Source organism: Triticum dicoccoides, chromosome 2A, assembly GCF_002162155.2.
Source record: "Triticum dicoccoides isolate Atlit2015 ecotype Zavitan chromosome 2A, WEW_v2.0, whole genome shotgun sequence".
NCBI classification, from domain to species: Eukaryota; Viridiplantae; Streptophyta; class Magnoliopsida; order Poales; family Poaceae; genus Triticum; species Triticum dicoccoides.
In genome coordinates, this window is record NC_041382.1 from 56,284,980 (window position 1) to 56,302,487 (window position 17,508).

The 17,508-nt window shown below is 46.5% G+C and overlaps 1 protein-coding gene and 1 long non-coding RNA gene across 8 annotated transcripts; one reads left to right on the top strand and one right to left on the bottom strand.

Moving 5' to 3' along the window:
- Positions 1–1,384: 1,384 nt before the first annotated feature.
- LOC119353180 lies at positions 1,385–3,717 on the bottom strand. 2 transcript variants are annotated; one of them, XM_037619769.1, is made up of 7 exons: positions 3,578–3,717; positions 3,327–3,473; positions 2,471–2,527; positions 2,178–2,225; positions 2,008–2,067; positions 1,811–1,886; positions 1,385–1,679 (listed from the first exon to the last, which is right to left on the bottom strand). In XM_037619769.1, the coding sequence occupies exons 2-6, from the start codon at positions 3,384–3,386 to the stop codon at positions 1,833–1,835; spliced, it is 279 nt and encodes a 92-aa protein (XP_037475666.1). In that variant the 5' UTR covers positions 3,387–3,473; positions 3,578–3,717; the 3' UTR covers positions 1,385–1,679; positions 1,811–1,832. The 2 variants fall into 2 exon arrangements, with proteins under 2 accessions (XP_037475666.1, XP_037475667.1); XM_037619770.1 differs by having other exon boundaries at positions 3,574–3,675.
- A 5,260-nt stretch (positions 3,718–8,977) lies between these two features.
- LOC119353182 lies at positions 8,978–11,436 on the top strand. 6 transcript variants are annotated; one of them, XR_005170342.1, is made up of 5 exons: positions 8,978–9,449; positions 9,529–9,596; positions 9,747–9,874; positions 10,325–10,467; positions 11,087–11,436. It is a non-coding gene; the product is annotated as an uncharacterized LOC119353182 (long non-coding RNA). The 6 variants fall into 6 exon arrangements; XR_005170344.1 differs by having other exon boundaries at positions 9,761–9,874; XR_005170341.1 differs by having other exon boundaries at positions 9,544–9,596.
- The last annotated feature ends 6,072 nt before the right edge of the window (positions 11,437–17,508 follow it).

Consider the following 17,508-nt stretch of genomic DNA (forward strand, 5'->3'; position numbering starts at 1 on the left):
CTATAAAAAGTTCATATATATTTAGGAAATATTCATCTTTTTGTAAAAAATTATTCAGAGTCTATTTAGAAAAGATTCAATATGTATTTTTTTGTAATTTATTAGAAATTTTGAAGTCACTAAAAATGTCACATACTCTAACTTAAATTCGCATGCTGCTTAAACACCAATGTTCATGCTATTAAAACGTTTCACACAGTTTACAAAAAAATAACACTATTTTACAACAATATATGCATACATTAAACGGAACGTTCATGCTATTAAAAAATACGTGCTGTCTAGAAAAGAATAATAACCATTTTCCAAAAAGTTTACCTATTAAAACAATCTCGCTCTATTTACAAAAAAAATCACAGTATTTTAGAAAAAAATTATGAACTTATAATAAAATTTACATGCTACTAAAAACAGTTCAGGTTGTTTACAAAAAACCACTACATTGTTTTTATAACACGGAAAAACTGGCGTATCTTACACTGTGGAGTAAAGAAATAAAAGTAAAAAGTAAAAATAATATAGAAAGAAAGGAAAAAATAAATTAAATTAAAACACAAAGGTAGAAAGTGGAATTGGAATTGGAAAAAAGAAACAGCAAACATAAAAAGAAAAGGAAAAGAAGTAAAGAAACAAAACTAGAAAAAATGATTAAGAAAACATTGGAACCCGGAGAGAAGCATAACAAATACACTAAATCAGGAGTGAACCAGAGAAAAACCGACCAGACAAAGCACTAAAACCAGAACCGAAAAACCAGTGAAAAAGAATACCACTCTGCCTTGGTACTGGGCCGCGGCCCACGTCGTAAGTGCCTGAGGCGAGCACTAGCTCTAACTCGCAGTAGCCGAGATATAGATTCAGCGTTATACAGGTACTTTTGTCAAAAAAAAAAAGGTTATACAAGGACCCATCGTTTTTTTTATTCCATAAAAAATAGAAACATAAATGGGCTAATTTTTTTACCAGGTCCATTCAAATTATCCATCCTAATGGTCTTTACACGTCTCTCTCTAGAAAAAACAGTCTTCACCGACCCAATATATCAATTTCTGTCATGAGTTCAAAAAATTCCAAAATGCAAGTGGGTTTGTACGTATTTCCATGTTTTCAGAGACAACGAGTAAATTGCTGATAGCAAAGTACTTGAACCAAACATCTCAGGCTGAAGCCAGTTTGATCATGTTTAGCCGCGTGATTCTACTCATATGCCGATGACCAGAAGAATTAGCCTAGGGCGAAAACGTGCGAGGCAGGGTATTTGTTACTGAGTTGACCATAACGATTTGTGGTTCTTCCAGTTCTTAGGTGTTGTGCAGCATGGTCATATAGTTGATGGTACTATGTTAGAGTAGTTTGGGCAGACCGTGGCCCTGATGTTTAAGTGTTGTTCGAATTCGTTTTTGTTTCATTTCAATGAAACCGGGAGCGCCGAAGCTCCTCGATTTGAAAGAGTAGAAAATTACTGACAGAAAAGTACTGAAAACCAAACATCTCAAGCCGAAGCCATAACACTGTAGGAGTATGCTACTAGCCCTACTGTGACAATCTTAGGCTGCTAGAACCAAAAGGGTCTAACTGCAGATCTCAAACCCTGACTCGATCGACTCCTAACATATGCCACCAGCTAAATCACCAGCTTCGTCGTCTCATGCGACCGCTCCGGCTCCCTCTGGTGATCCCTACATCATGATGATCAGTCAGATAAGATAAGAACAGAGAGTTCAGAACACATAGTTGGATCTGCAGAAACATGCTACTAGTTCAGAAACGTGCATGCAGCACCATGTGAAGAAGAGAGAACATTTCTTACCTTGTCGCATCATCGCGGTCGATCAGCCGGACGCGCAGGCCGGCTTGCGAGGGGGGAGCTGGTGATGGGGCGTCCTCTGCACGCAATAAACAGAGATTACTTACACCGCAGTTCAACTCTGAAAATCTGAATGATAGATGCTTGCAGTGCAATGTAATGCAGTGTGCAGTTGAGATGGGACAAGGATCACAACCTACCTTTAGCTTTGGCTTCAAGGATTCGATTGCCGCCGCCTGTGCGTTGTTGCTTGCAGCTTGCTGAAGCAAAAGGAGGAAACACAAGATTCAGAAAAGGGGTTTTGTGGATATAGCACATCTAACTTGTCAGGGCAGTGTAGATGATATTCAGTTTTGGATTGCACCAGTACCTTGCCGAGGACCCAGTCCGCGGAGTCGAAGTAGGCGCGCTCATGGTCCTGAAGCAGTAGTAGAATATATAGAAAATTAATGCAAGCAAATATAATCAGATCCTTATTCTGAATATATTTCTTCAGGCTCATGGAACCGCTCATTATGTATTAGTTTCAGAAAACAATAGTAGTACTAGTGCGACAGCCTCTTCTATAATTATTTTTATGAAACGGCAGTGATTAAACAAGTCCATGGCGATTGAGTGTGTTGGAAGCCAAGCTTGATAATGAACGTTCACGCAGTAGCGTACCTTTGAAATCAGAGGCTTCTTTGGTGCAATTCCTCCGAACTTCTTCTCAGTGACCGTCTGCAACTCAAAAAAATTCAGGGGTTTCAGAGTTCGACTTTTCTTAACGGCCTAAAAAATTCAGCATAAAAGAGTCTGCAGAACAAAACAAAGATAAACAAATGGCTCGTTTAAATTCGACGCAGCGATTATATGGTTTGTATGTGCAGTCAACAAAAGCAACCCCCTCCATGGCCCTATCGACTGATGACACGCATGATTTGATTTGATTTGATTTGATTTGACCGGTTTTGTTGTGTAGCTGTTGGGGATAAGTGGGAGAAAAGATCTGCACTGACTGGCTGTGGTGCGTGCGATTCAAATAAGAAGACTCCGATTTCCCGTGCAGTGCAAAAGTCTCTCTTTTGTGCTAGAAAATTAGACAGCACGCGACTAGTCAGATGCCCCAGCAGAACAGAGTAAGTACTCCTTTGTGCTGGAGTGTTCCTCTGGTAACCGGCCCGAAAATAAAATGTTCAGATAACGCTCCTCGTCCTCGGCATGTATGAAGAAACATCAACGGCCCTAAAGGAAAATAAAATCTTGAGATAACGCTCAGCTAGAAAATATCTTCGGATAACCGGTCGTCGGCACGCAACACTGCATTGTTTCTACGCCAACTCACAGGGAGAGGGAGAAGAAAAGGAGAGCAAGACAGCATCAACGACAGCAACAGGGCGCCCGTGATCGTTGGAAGGAAAATTTCCTCAAGAAACTGAACGGTTCTCCCGGACTGAATTGGCGTGTGTGTTCAAACTCCTTCAGAAACAGGGGAGGGATCCGATTCAGAGAGATGGCATCGGTCGATCGACCAAAGTACCTGATGCCCCATGGCCGAGGCGGGCGAGTTGCCGTTGCCGTTGCCGCTGCAGCCAGTCATCCGGTCGATCTCTCCACACCAAACAACAACAAGAAGAAGACTGCGACGACGAGGAAGAAGAAGCAGGTTCCAGAGGCCGTGGGAGTCCTGGAACAGCAGATGAAGAATCGGGGGCTATATAATAAGCATGTGCTTGCGCGAATCCGTGTGAATTGCGCAAAGATTTGGGGTAGGTGAGGGGGGGCACCTACTGTGTGGGAGCGAGGGGCGGAAGGGAAGGCGATCGAGGGCGACGGCGATGCGGATCGATCGATCGTGAACGGAGACGAGAGAAAACGTGTGAATGGAAATGGCCTATATATAGAGACGGAGCCGAGAATATGCCCGTGGATGTGGCCGGGGGGAGGGAGGGAGGGGGTAGGAGGGAAAAGGCAGGAAAAAGGTGGCGATATTTACCCGGTCGCGCGTGGAAAACTCGTGGTTTTTAGATAGAAAAATGGAGAGGATGGTTAATTCACTTATGACTTGCCTAGTATACATGGATCGGTGTGTGTGGTAATTCTGTAATTAGGAGTGAAGTTATTTGCTTCCAAGTTTTGTCGTGGTGGCGTCCATGACAGCGTGTTATTGTGTCCCCCTTCCTGTCGCGCTGCGCCGCGCCATGGTTGCTTGCTTGGAAGGTAAAGAGATCGCTGCTCGGGCGACAGCACCCCTGATTTGTAGTACTGCTTGTCCTTCAACCCCTAATCTGTCAATAAAACTCAGATACTTTTTTTGTTGCGGGTGGATAAAAATCAGGTACGTGAACAGTAGGTGCGATCCTGGTGGTGGTTCAGACAGGGAGCCCATGACAAGAACCTGAGAAATAGCAAATGAGCAGAACTAATTAACCGAACACCTGAGTGCACACATATAAACAAACAGCATAAATTGGTACTCTCTCCGTCTGGAAAAAATTGTCCCTCAAATTGATGTATCTAGCATTAAGATAGTACTAGAAATTGATGCATCCATTTAAGGTGCAAGTTTGGGACAAACTTTTTCGGACGGAGGGAGTAATTCATTGAGGTTTCTAACACTGTGGCAGATAGACACAAAGGTCGGCCGAGGTAGACACAAAAGTGTGAACCCGGTCGCGCGTGGAAAACTCGTGGTTTGAACATAATAGAGAGATGGTTAATTCACTTATGACTTTCCTAGTATATGGCGGTGTGTGGTAATTCTGTAATTAGGAATGAAGTTATTTGCTTCCTTTTATGAAGGTGATCATCCTCTCGCCCCCGTCGCTCCCGCGAGCGGCGGCTGGCGAGCTCCCATTCCCGGTCGCCCCGCTCCCCTACCTCCTCCCTCCTCCTCGCCGCCGCCATTAGGCGCCGCCAGGCGAAGCCTGGCCTGCGTAGGCGGCGGCGGGGCTTCCTCTCCCCTCGGCTGGTGGCGGCTCGCGCGGGCGGCCCGTCCAAGCTGGTGGTGGCGCGCTGACGGCGGGGCGCGGCGGCGCGGCGACGGGTGGCAGCGGAGTGAACTCGTGGCTGCGTGTTGGCCCACGGGACCGGCTGCTGGTGGTGGTGCGTGGCAGTGGTGGCGGGGGCGGCCAGCTGCGGGCTGGTGGCGGCGCTCGTCCGATCTGCCGGGTGGGCGGCGCGGGCTGAGGCTGAGGTTGGAGCTCGGGCGGCGCTTCTGGCGCGAAGGGGCGGCGGGCTAGGGAGGGCGCGCGGGCGCGGCTCCGGCTCCGGATCTGGCGAGGCCGACGTGGTTCTAGCGCACGGTGGGGGTGAGCTGCAGCTGCAGCTCGGTCGTGGTTGTGCAGGCGCGAGGCGGCCGGCGAGGCCGCGCAGGGTGGCGCGACAGGCGCGCACTGGGTGCGTCGTGGGCGCAGGTGGGCTCCGAGCAATCCGGATCTGGCGCTTGGGCGCGGCTCGAAGGCCCGGGGAGGCGGTGGTCGTTGGCGGAGGTAGCTTGGTGCAGCGGGAAGGTGGAGCAGGTGGACGTCGACCATGGGGATTGTGTGCTGCGCAGTGCTTCGGATCTGCTCGGGTTCGGAGGTGTGGAGGAGCTCCAGGCGAAAGTCCAGCATTGACCTTGGGTCGGTGCCGGCAACAGCGGCGCCATGGCCATGGTGTCGTTTCCTTCTTGAAGGTGTTGCCGTCGAGCTCCATTACACGACTCTCCGGGAGAAATCCCTAGCTTCGGATGGTCGAAGCGGGCGATGTCGGCGGCTACGTCGTTTCCTTCTTTGAGGCATCGCCTTGGAGAGTCAGCATGTTGCGGTTTGCACGGATCTCTTCGTCGTCGGGGACAGTGGACGTCAGGGCGGCGGCTCCGGGTAGTTTCTGATTGTGCGCCGAGATGGCGATCTCGGGAACAATGTGAGTGCAGCTCTATGAGGTGGGGCTCTATCTCGGCATTGGTTGGGTGGCATCCTTATCCCGCTTGGGCGGTAGGGGTGTCGGCTCGGTCGATGCCTCCCAGAGGGGGCGGTCTGACTTTACGTCGGGGCGGCGGCCCCGGATATGGTGCGACGTTCGTGGTCTGCGAGTGGTTGCCCTGAGCAGCGTGGGCTGCGGGCAGCCGGGTTGTGCGGCGTTGCTGCTCGAGCGGAGCGGTGGTATGTCGGGGCAGCGGCCCCGGAAGGTGGTGCCGGTTGATTGCGCTGGGCGCGACGGAGCGGTGGATGTCGGGGCGGCGGCCCCGAGAGAATCACTGTAGCGACGAGACTTCTGTGGCAACAATGATGGTGGGAGCGACGTCGGCGACGCGGCAATGGTTGCGGTAGTCGGCTCTTCTCCGGCGTGTCCGCGGCTTTGCCTCGGTTTGCTTGCTGCTGTGGAGTCGAAGCCGCGGCGGCGGGGCCCTGTGGTGTACGATGACTGGCTGCAGGTGGCCCATTCGGCGATCGTCCATGGCGCCAGCCGTGCCTGGTTTTGTTCTTCTGAGTTCTCCGCCAGAGTCGGAGTTGCGTGGTCTGGCTGCAGGTCGACTTGTCGTCGATTAGGGTGGGCTTTGCCCTGTGTGTTTCAGTCTATGGGAGTGGGCTTCGCCCTAGTTGTTCCGGTTTTTGCCCGGTTTTCCGTAATTAACTGGGCAATTCTCTTCTGCTTATTTAATAGATGAGGCAATCTTTACCTCCGTTTCAAAAAAAAGTTTATGAAGGTGGCATCCATGGCAATATGCTATTGCCCGCTGCGCTCCCGTTCCTTCTTCCAGAAACAACCCAGATCTAAAGGGTAAGGAAAGCAGAGGCGATTCCCCCTTCCATCCGGGGCTCGATGTCAAGGAGAGAGGCGGAGATGGTGAAGCTGGCGGGTGGCAACATAGAGAAGCTGGTGCGGCTGCGTGAGATCGATGAGTGGTTGCCGACGGACAAGGCGTTGAACGACAAAGCGGAGGCGATTCGCTCCATCCAAACCGCCGAGGAGATAAGGAGGTGCTTCCCGAAATTACGACCTCAGCCACCGATGGAGGTGGTTCTCTAGGCGATGTTGGAGGCGGAATCGGAGGATCTAGCCACACGGTTCAAGTGGGCGGCGTTTCGCTTCCACATCTTCGGTCTGCTGCCACCTCGGGAGGAGGTGGAGGTGGTGATGGCGTTGTTGGCGCCGTGGATGCAGGCGATGTCGATCGAGATCGTCGACAACGAGGTTCCAAGGCCCCACAGGGTGATGAAGAGGAAGACAGTGGCGCTTCCCCGCCGCTCACCTCGCTTTCCCCGCCGCTCGGCCCGCCTCCGGGCCCTCTCCCGGGCTCGGTAGGGTGCTCTTCGGCCGGCAGCCGCTTCTAGCTGCTAGCAGGAGATGGTTGGCTTGTCGGTTTCATCACGTACTAATTCTGGTTACCTCAAATATCTGATTTCTAGTTCATCGATTAGTGAAGATGAGATTGATTTGGGCAAAAAAAGAAATAAAATTAAGAAGAAAGTTGTTAAGAAAACTAACACACGATCTCATGATTCTGAGATAATTTGTGATGTGCAAATTTCTGATGCATTGGATACAAGTTATAATAAGAGAAAAAAGATTGATGCTATCAACGATTACATGATTAGATAGGGGCTTATGATCAAAAATCATATGCGGATAGGGAATTTTCCTCCAATTCCACAATATTTAGAGGATCAAGATATTGATTTTGGGGAGATAGAATTATTCTCCTCTAAAGTCGTGGTAGATAATATGGATAAGACTAGGAATAAATTGGGAAAAAAGTACTAGTGCTGATAAAGCTAGTTGTACAAATTTTGAGGGTCCAGTTGGGACATATTTGGACTTTCTAGAAAGTGAGGTGGACCTGCGCTTTAGAGAGAATGGGCCTTTTCCACCAGACACATGCCCTAAAATATGCTGATGATACTACTTTTCTTATACAAGATGACATAGAAAGTGCAAAAAAAATTGAAATTCATTATGTGTGCGTTTGAGAAAATGTCTGGACTCACTATTAATTTTCACAAGAGTGAGTTGTTTCTTTTTGGGGATGCTAATAACAAAAGAGGGGAATATCAAGAAATATTTACATGTGCTATGGAGACACATCCTATGAAATATTTGGGTATGCCTATATTTGGTATTAGAATTAGAAGGTCTTGTGTGACTAACAACATAGAGAAAAGATGTAGATGTTGGCAAGGGTAACTCTTGGGATCAACTGTTGGGAGAATCACACTAGTGCAATCCTGTTTGACCAATATACCCTTTTCATGATGTCTTTTTATCATATCCCTGTTGGTGTGCTCAAGAAAGCTGATTTCTATAGGGCTAGATTGGTCTGGCATGAAGATGAAGATAAGAAAAGGTATCATTTAGTCAGTTGGAATTCCTGCTGCAAGCCTAAAGATATGGGTGGATTGGGGATTCTAAATTTACACATCATGAACACTGCACTTCTAGCCAAGCGGTTTTAGAAATTAGAAAATGATAAATGACTCTGGCAAACGGTCTTACTAGAAAAATATGTTCCTAATGGATGCTTGTCAAGGGGTAAGTCTAAAATTGGTGATTCCTAGTTTTGGACTAGCATCGTGAAGGTTAAAGAGATCTTTTATAAATTCTGCAAGAAAAAATTAGGAGATGGAACAAATACTAGATTCTGGGAGGACACATGGGTGGATGACAAACCCTTAAAACGTGCCTTTGACCACAATATTACAATGGTTGAAGCTCTTGTGAGGGAATTGGTAGGGGTTTCAATTTCGCAAAACTTTAATTACATGGAGAAACTATGGATCTGTGGAACAATCTTAGAATGAGATGTGAAGAGGTGGAAATGAACACTGACAAAGATCAGACTGAGTCACTACCAGAAACCATACTTTTCCTGTGAGTAGTATATTTTCCTGTGAGGCCCGAAGCCCCTCACAGGAATAATAATATTCCCGTCGGGCAAATTTTCACTCTCAGGAAAATATTGTACTTTCCTGTAGGTCTTGTTGAGCCCCTCAGGAAAATATGTTTTCCTGTGTTGTCCAGCCCACAGGAAAAAGTATTTTGAGCCCAGCCCGCCATCGCACCACCGCGAAACAGGCCTGGGGCTGAAAATTCTTAGTTCGCGCCGTTTTTTCCCCTTTTGGCGCCTCAAGCGAAACTTACTCGCGCCAGCTTATATTAACTTGTGTTGTATGGGCCTACAGCAAAGTATACAAAGAGAGATAAGGAGAAGACCCTAGAAAAATCCCCCACTTCTCCTCTTTCCCCATCTCGTCTGCTCCATGGCCGCCGCCTTCCTCCGCAGCCGCATTCCTCCGACTTCCTCGCCACAGCCGCCGCCGTCATTGACAGGGAACTCGTTCCAGCGCTGCTAGCCATCAGCTCCTCCAATCTCCACCCCCGCTCATCGCCCAGCTCCTCCACCGCTGCCCGAGTCAACCTTCGTCCGCCATCCCCGATCTCCTTCCATCCCGAACCACCATCGTCGCTCTGCCTCCACCTCCCTCTGCCGCCGCATCCCACTAACCTTGGACCACCCCAACAGGGCTGCCCTGTACGCGTTGCCTGCTCCCCGTGCTCCATGATCCAGATCCGGGTCACTCTCCCGTCGCACGAACAGCAAGCCACCCGCTACTCCTCCAACATGACACCAGCAGGCTCCTCCTCTCCCTTTCGTCCAAATCACCTGATCCGTTTTACTGTGGTAAGTCTCAATCTGGGTCATCCAAAAATAGCAGTCAGAATCTTATCTATTCATACAAATTTATGTATAATTAATCTAGGTCTTTGGGCGGCAGGATCTTGATTTACTTTTTTGCGTGGCTTATTGCTTGAAAGATTAGCCGTATGGGTGAGAAAATAAGGACCCTTTGCATTTGTTTGGAGTGTATTGATTTATTCAGTTTTCATTTTGCAAGAAAGAGCTTTGTTTACTCTCGTATCTAAATTTTTAGATGCTACTGTTAAGTGTACTATCAGTAGTCTCATTTATCGTTGCTAGTTATGTGCTTTCAGGAACTCTTCGAGAATTAAGGAACTCTCTACTTTTATCGGAACTCTCGGCCTTGTTGTCTCCTCTGCCTGTTCTCTGCTTTGAGGAACCTGAAGATGCTGTTGGAGAAAAGGAAGGTACATGCTTGTTAAACTGATTTATAGCATAGAAATCTGAATGTTGTGTGTTTATATTCGCCTGCTAGTGTCTTGTAGTTGACCCAGGCAGATGCCACAACCTGAGGCTTGATTGCTTGCTTTTTATTATCCGAAAAAAGAGAGGCACTTTTCAACTTGAGATGGTTGCACCATCCAAACGAATTAACTTCATGCAATTTGCTTGTTTCAAAAGAACACAAGCCGATTTTGCTTCTGGAACTCAGCACACTAACTTACTCCATAGGTTATTATTGTTGTAGATTAGAACTAAAAACTGAAAATAATATCCTTGATGGAAGTGATGACTGTTTTGCATTTTTTTCTTAATTACTTGATGTCTATGTCTTTCGGCTATCTACCAATGATTACACTATCAGACTGATGGTTCATGAGTGTGTATATGAAGTAATTCTTTCCTGCTTGTTTTAGGCGTAAAAAGGGTAAGGCGTCATGGACTAGTGGTAAAACACGCTTTCTGGTACCAATGATGAAAGGGTGTGGATGCAGCAAAGTTATGTGGTCAAAATTGATGAACAAAGAAGTTGCAGCATGCAAATCAAAACCTACCTCAGGTACCTCTCACACTAAGGCGGTGTATATGCTTGTCTTGATGTGGTGATTATCTCACAAATACTTAGGTGTGTTGGTTCTTACCTTATTATTTGCTATTCTCATCATTTATTCAATGCATTACTTATTGACGATGAGGGGAGTACAAAGAAGGCCGAAACCTCATTAAGAATGCCTCCTAATGGATGCAAGCTCGAACTTAAAGCGACCGGTGCATTTTTAGTGTTAATTACTCATATTCTTTTCCCCTAAAAGCACTACACTAGCTATAGTATAACATCCAATGATTATTGTGCTGCCATATGCCATATCTCAAATTTACAAACAAAATACTGAGTGGGCATTCTTTTTTCTTCCGTATTTCTTGATTGGCCTAAGTGTTTTTCTCAATGAAGTGTCATGGTATTTAAATTGTCAACAAGCAGAGCAGATTATGTTCTTAATCACCTTAATACACAATTTCTCATGCTAACAGCAATGAGAGCATCAATGTTGTAGGTAGGGACCATAGTATGCACACTATAATGCAACTTCTATTGATTCAGATATCTACCTGATGTTGCTCATCTTCTCTTGATTTTTCAATATTAGTTCTCCCTAATGTTGTACCTGAATTCGCAGGGAAACACCTATTCATCTCATGTTAGTTTGGAGGATGGTGCTATGGACAACCACAACAATGGCAACACTCTATGCAACATTGATGGTGGGAACATCGGTGGTAGTCCAGATGACTTAGGAACTTATGAACTGATGAATGTAGGTGATGGATGAAAATTTAGAGTGGTGGTGCCAATGAATTTGTACAACTGTTATGTTATTGCCTTTGAGGAAGTAAACTTTTCACTTGTCAAGTGCAAAATGTCAGATCATCGTTTGCTCTATATATATGTATATGTGTGTTGTATGTATACTGATCTCGGATGCATGCACATAGGTATGATATGGATAACATGCAAATTCTGTTTTCATTTATCCTGGGTGTTTACCCATAAGGAAAATGCATGTTTCCCTGTCGGCTGGCTGTCACAAAAGGTCTGTTTCTAAACCTGACGAATCAAGATTTTCCTGAGAGTAGCCGACAGGAATAGCCGCCAGGAAAATAATTCCTGTCGGTTAACCGTCAGGCATTAGAGGATTTCCCTGTCGTTTTAATCCTGACGGATTTTGCCTGTCGGCTGACCGACAGGAAATAGTTTCCTGACGGTAATCTGAATTTTCCTGTGGGTTTCTGGCCGTCGAGAAAAGTGCAGTTTCTGGTAGTGAGTGGATGCTGACTCCCAACAAACAATTTACTGTCAAATCCTTATATAGGAAGTTGATAGAAAATTATTGTAACTTCCCTCACAAATTTCGGTGGAAAGTTGAAGTACCTGCTAAAATTAAAGTTTTCCTTTGGTTATTGGCTAAAAAGAGTATTTTTTAAGCAACTAAAAAGAGTATTTTAACCAATGATAGCTTACTTAGGAGGAGTTGGAAAGGAAGTAAACAATGTGTTTCTGCAGGCAGGATGAAAACATAGATCTTTTTTTAAAATGCTCGGCAGCTGTCTTGGTCTGGAATTTACTGAAGTTTAGTATAAACTCTACACCAGACTCTCTAAATTCTTGTTTTGGGGGCTGATTTGAAGCTTTCCGAAGGATAAAAAAACTTGTGCTGGTTGGTATATCTGTTGTTTTCTGGACTCTTTGGAAGTGTAGAAAGAATCTTATTCTCAAGAATAAAACATATGCATACCCACTGATAGTAATTAAGCTGATTTGCTATTCGATCGTGGGATGGTCAATTTTACAGATAAAGGAGGAGCGGAAAGAGGCGCTGATGGTGGAGGCAAGGGTTCTCAAACATGTAGCAAATGAGGTCTACAAAGCTTCTCATAGATGGCGCAATGGAGTCTACAGACTGGGAGTGTGATGAAAGACTTTGCCGAACCTCTGTGGTCGTTTTAGCTGCATTTTCTTTAGTTTTTGGTGTAATAAGGTTGCCTCAAACCTGGTTATCTTTTGTACTGCGCCTTTGTCCTGCTCTTTTGTTTCATCAGGTGTGTGGCCGTGGGGCGGTTGATGCTCTAAGATTAATTATTTTCTGTAGTAGTTTGTTCTTAGATGAACCATTTAATTTCTCTAATAGAAATTGCAGGGGGTAAAAAAAAATGGCAATATGCTATTGTGTCCCCTTTCTGTCGCGCTGCACCATAGTTGTTTGAAAGGTGAGAGCATCTACAGCCAGACATAGCAAATATAACCCCCTAAACTCCTACGGACGCGCCATGCTTCACTGATCACTGGGATGATATAAGGGATCCGGTTGGGTCACTTTTTTTTTCTCTCTCCTCCTTGATCACTAGCCAAACGCGTTTGTGGACATATGAAAGAGGGTTTTAGAGATCCAGCTATAGATACTCTGAAATCGCTGTGGGAGACATGACCCATGAGTTAGAGTGCTGCTTGTCCCGCAACCACAATGAAAAAGGAGCTGTCCTTCGTGGTATATCATACATGTACGTGTGCAGGCTGGCTGCATTTTTTTACATGTTTATATAAGAAATACACAACCGGCCGAGATGCACGTGAGTACGTCCAACCGTTCACGCATGATACGCGATGTTGCACAGTATAAATAGTTATGGGCGTGTTTGGTTGAAGTTGTGAACACTTCCTGTATCGCATACACTTCTTAACTCAGTCTGGTTAAACAAAAACAGGTCCTAATATGTCATTTGTAAGTTGTTTGGTTGGCTACATCTAATGTCCATGCATTAGGTAATACGTAAGTGTACTTTATTTAGTTGCCTGCATTGACTCTAGCGGCACATGAACACGGCGTACATAATGTGCTTACCTTGTATCCTAGTTGATGAGCATGCCCAGAATGATCACACCTAGCACACCAACGCCACAACACAGCAATGGCGATGAACTGGGCAAAGATGATGAAGTTCTTTAGCTTCAGTCTAAACTGACGATCCACCTTCACACCTCCAACCTTGCCACTGTCAACACTGTTGCCTCCGTGTTTTCGCACCCAGTCGGAGTAAGCTTGTTCTGCTGCCTACCTAGTCTTGAACCCTCTATGGCTGCTATTGCTATATGGTGCCACTTGTGCACTAGCTTCTTCTCATGAACTGTAAACCCCTGGAGCCTTACCGATGAACACGGCATTACCAGTTGCCCTAGCAATGCACAAGAGCAAGAGTTGAAGTAGTAAATCAATGGAGCACACAAATAGCAAGCAAAGTAGCACACAAACACCAATGAAGCAGAAGAGAAGAAGTAAAACATGCATGATCATACGGCATAGCAAGTTCTACCTAGCACTACCTTGGTGTTAACCTACCACCATATTCAAAAAAGGGTTTCGTCCTACCACCGCAAGTTCACTATCATCGCGAGGGGTTAGTATATACCACATCATCAAAATATACAGACCATCAAATAGTTTTTCAGGCCTAGCTACACAACATGTACGTCGTCGTCATCGTCGTCGCCACAGCCATCGCCGTCGGGGATCATGCACGCTCACAGGCAGCACTACTCTAGTAGTAGTGCTTGCCCAGCCAGCTCCTGAGCCACATCACCTTGTGAGCGTCTGCCATGGCAACGAACCCAACACCTGTTGGGGAACGTTGCAGAAAACAAAAATTTTCCTACTCGTTTCACCAAGATCATCTAGGAGTTCATCTAGCAACGAGTGATTAGATGCATCTACATACCTTTGTAGATCGCGAGCGGAAGCGTTCAAAAGAATGGTGATGATGTAGTCATACTCGACGTGATCCAAATCACCGATGACCAGCGCCGAACGGACGGCACCTCCGCGTTCAACACACGTACGGAACAGCCACGTCTCCTCCTTCTTGATCCAGCAAGGGAGGGAGGAGAGGTTGAGGGAGATGGCACCAGCAGCAGCACGACGGCGTGGTGTTGATGGAGCTGCAGTACTCCGGCAGAGCTTCGCTAAGCACTATGGAGGTGGAGGAGGTGTTGGGGAGGGAGAAGGAGGCAACCAAAGGCCAAGGCGTTCAGGTATGAAGTCCCTCCTCTCCCCCACTATATATAGGAGGGCCAAGGGGGGTTGGCCGGCCCTAGGAGATCCAATCTCCTAGGGGGTGCGGCGGCCAAGGGGGGTTTCCCTCCCCCCAAGGCACCTAGGAGGTGTCTTCCCCTCCTAGGACTCTTCCCCCTTCAAACCCTAGGCGCATGGGCCTATGTGGGGCTGGTGCCCTTGGCCCATTAGGCCAAGGTGCACCCCCTACAGCCCATGTGCCCCCCCCCCCGGGACAGGTGGACCCACCCGGTGGACCCCCGGGACCCTTCCGGTGGTCCCGGTACAATACCGATAACCCCGAAACTTGTCCCGATGCCCGAAACATGACTTCCCATATATAAATCTTTACCTCCGGACCATTCCGGAACTCCTCGTGACGTCCGGGATCTCATCCGGGACTCCGAACAACATTCGGGTTACTGCATATACATATCCCTACATCCCTAGCGTAACTGAACCTTAAGTGTGTAGACCCTACGGGTTCGGGAGACAAGCAGACATGACCGAGACGACTCTCCGGTCAATAACCAACAGCGGGATCTGGATACCCATGTTGGCTCCCACATGCTCCACGATGATCTCATCGGATGAACCACGATGTCGAGGATTCTATCAACCCCGTAGCTATTCCCTTTGTCTATCGATATGTTACTTGCCCGAGATTCGATCGTCGGTATCCCAATACCTCGTTCAATCTCGTTACCGGCAAGTCACTTTACTCGTACCGTAATGCATGATCCCGTGACCAGACACTTGGTCACTCTGAGCTCATTATGATGATGCATTACGGAGTGGGCCCAGTGATACCTCTCCGTCATACGGAGTGACAAATCCCAGTCTTGATCCATGTCACCCAACAGACACTTTCGGAGATACCCGTAGTCTACCTTTATAGTCACCCAGTTACGTTGTGACGTTTGGCATACCCAAAGCACTCCTACGGTATCCGGGAGTTACACGATCTCATGGTCTAAGGAAAAGATACTTTGACATTGCAAAACTCTAGCAAACGAACTATACGATCTTGTGCTATGTTTAGGATTGGGTCTCGTCCATCACATCATTCTCCCAATGATGTGATCTCATTATCAATGACATCCAGTGTCCATAGTCAGGAAACCATGACTATCTGTTGATCAACGAGCTAGTCAACTAGAGGCTCACTAGGGACATGTTGGTGTCTGTTATTCACACATGCATTACGATTTCCGGATAACACAATTATAGCATGAATAAAGACAATTATCATGAACAAGGAAATATAATAATAATGCTTTTATTATTGCCTCTAGGGCATATTTCCAACAGTCTCCCACTTGCACTAGAGTCAATAATCTAGTTACATTGTGATGAATCGAACACCCATGGAATTCTGGTGTTGATCATGTTTTGCTCTAGGGAGAGGTTTAGTCAACGGATCTGCTACATTCAGGTCCGTATGTACTTTACAAATCTCTATGTCTCCATCTTGAACATTTTCACGAATGGAGTTGAAGCGACGCTTGATGTGCCTTGTCTTGTGAAACCTGGGCTCCTTGGCAAGTGCAATAGCTCCAGTGTTGTCACAGAAGAGCTTGATCGGCCCCGACGCATTGGGTATGACTCCTAGGTCGGTGATGAACTCCTTCACCCATATTGCTTCATGTGCTGCCTCCGAGGCTGCCATGTACTCCGCTTCACATGTAGATCCCGCCACGACGCTTTGCTTGCAACTGCACCAGCTTACTGCCCCACCATTCAAAATATACACGTATCCGGTTTGTGACTTAGAGTCATCCAGATCTGTGTCGAAGCTAGCGTCGACGTAACCCTTTACGACGAGCTCTTCGTCACCTCCATAAACGAGAAACATTTCCTTAGTCCTTTTCAGGTACTTCAGGATATTCTTGACCGCTGTCCAGTGTTCTTTGCCGGGATTACTTTGGTACCTTCCTACCAAACTTACGGCAAGGTTTACATCAGGTCTGGTACACAGCATGGCATACATAATAGAACCTATGGCTGAGGCATAGGGGATGACGCTCATCTCTTCTATATCTTCTGCCGTGGTCGGACATTGAGCTGAGCTCAATTTCATACCTTGCAACACAGGCAAGAACCCCTTCTTGGATTGATCCATATTGAACTTATTCAATATCTTATCAAGGTATGTGCTTTGTGAAAGACCTATGAGGCGTCTCGATCTATCTCTATAGATTTTGATGCCTAATATATAAGCAGCTTCTCCAAGGTCCTTCATTGAAAAACTTTTATTCAAGTAGGCCTTGATGTTGTCCAAGAGTTATATATCATTTCCCATCAAAAGTATGTCATCTACATATAATATGAGAAATGCTACAGAGCTCCCACTCACTTTCTTGTAAACGCAGGCTTCTCCATAAGTCTGTGTAAACCCAAACGCTTTGATCATCTCATCAAAGCGAATGTTCCAACTCCGAGATGCTTGCACCAGCCCATAAATCGAGCGTTGGAGCTTGCACACTTTGTCAGCATTCTTAGGATCGACAAAACCTTCCGGCTGCATCATATACAATTCTTCCTTAAGGAAACCATTAAGGAATGCCGTTTTGACGTCCATTTGCCATATTTCGTAATCATAGAATGCGGCAATTGCTAACATGATTCGGACGGACTTCAGCTTCGCTACCGGTGAGAAAGTCTCATCGTAGTCAACCCCTTGAACTTGTCGATAACCCTTAGCGACAAGCCGAGCTTTACAGATGGTCACATTACCATCCGCGTCTGTCTTCCTCTTAAAGATCCATTTATTTTCTATGGCTCGCCTCTCAACGGGCAAGTCAGTCAAAGTCCATACTTTGTTTTCATACATGGATCCTATCTCGGATTTCATGGCTTCCAGCCATTTGTCGGAATCCGGGCCCGCCATCGCTTCTTCATAGTTCGAAGGTTCACCATTGTCTAACAGCATGATTTTCAAGACAGGGTTGCCGTACCACTCTGGTGCGGAACGTGTCCTTGTGGACCTTCGAATTTCA

Excerpts from the sequence above, each read along its gene's own strand:
- LOC119353180 (XM_037619769.1), bottom strand. The coding sequence starts at position 3,386 with ATGACTGGCTGCAGCGGCAACGGCAACGGCAACTCGCCCGCCTCGGCC. Across the intron at positions 2,226-2,470 it reads AGAAGCCTCTGATTTCAAAG|GACCATGAGCGCGCCTACTT; the intron begins GTACGCTACTGC and ends CTACTGCTTCAG. Across the intron at positions 1,887-2,007 it reads CCTTGAAGCCAAAGCTAAAG|AGGACGCCCCATCACCAGCT; the intron begins GTAGGTTGTGAT and ends TATTGCGTGCAG.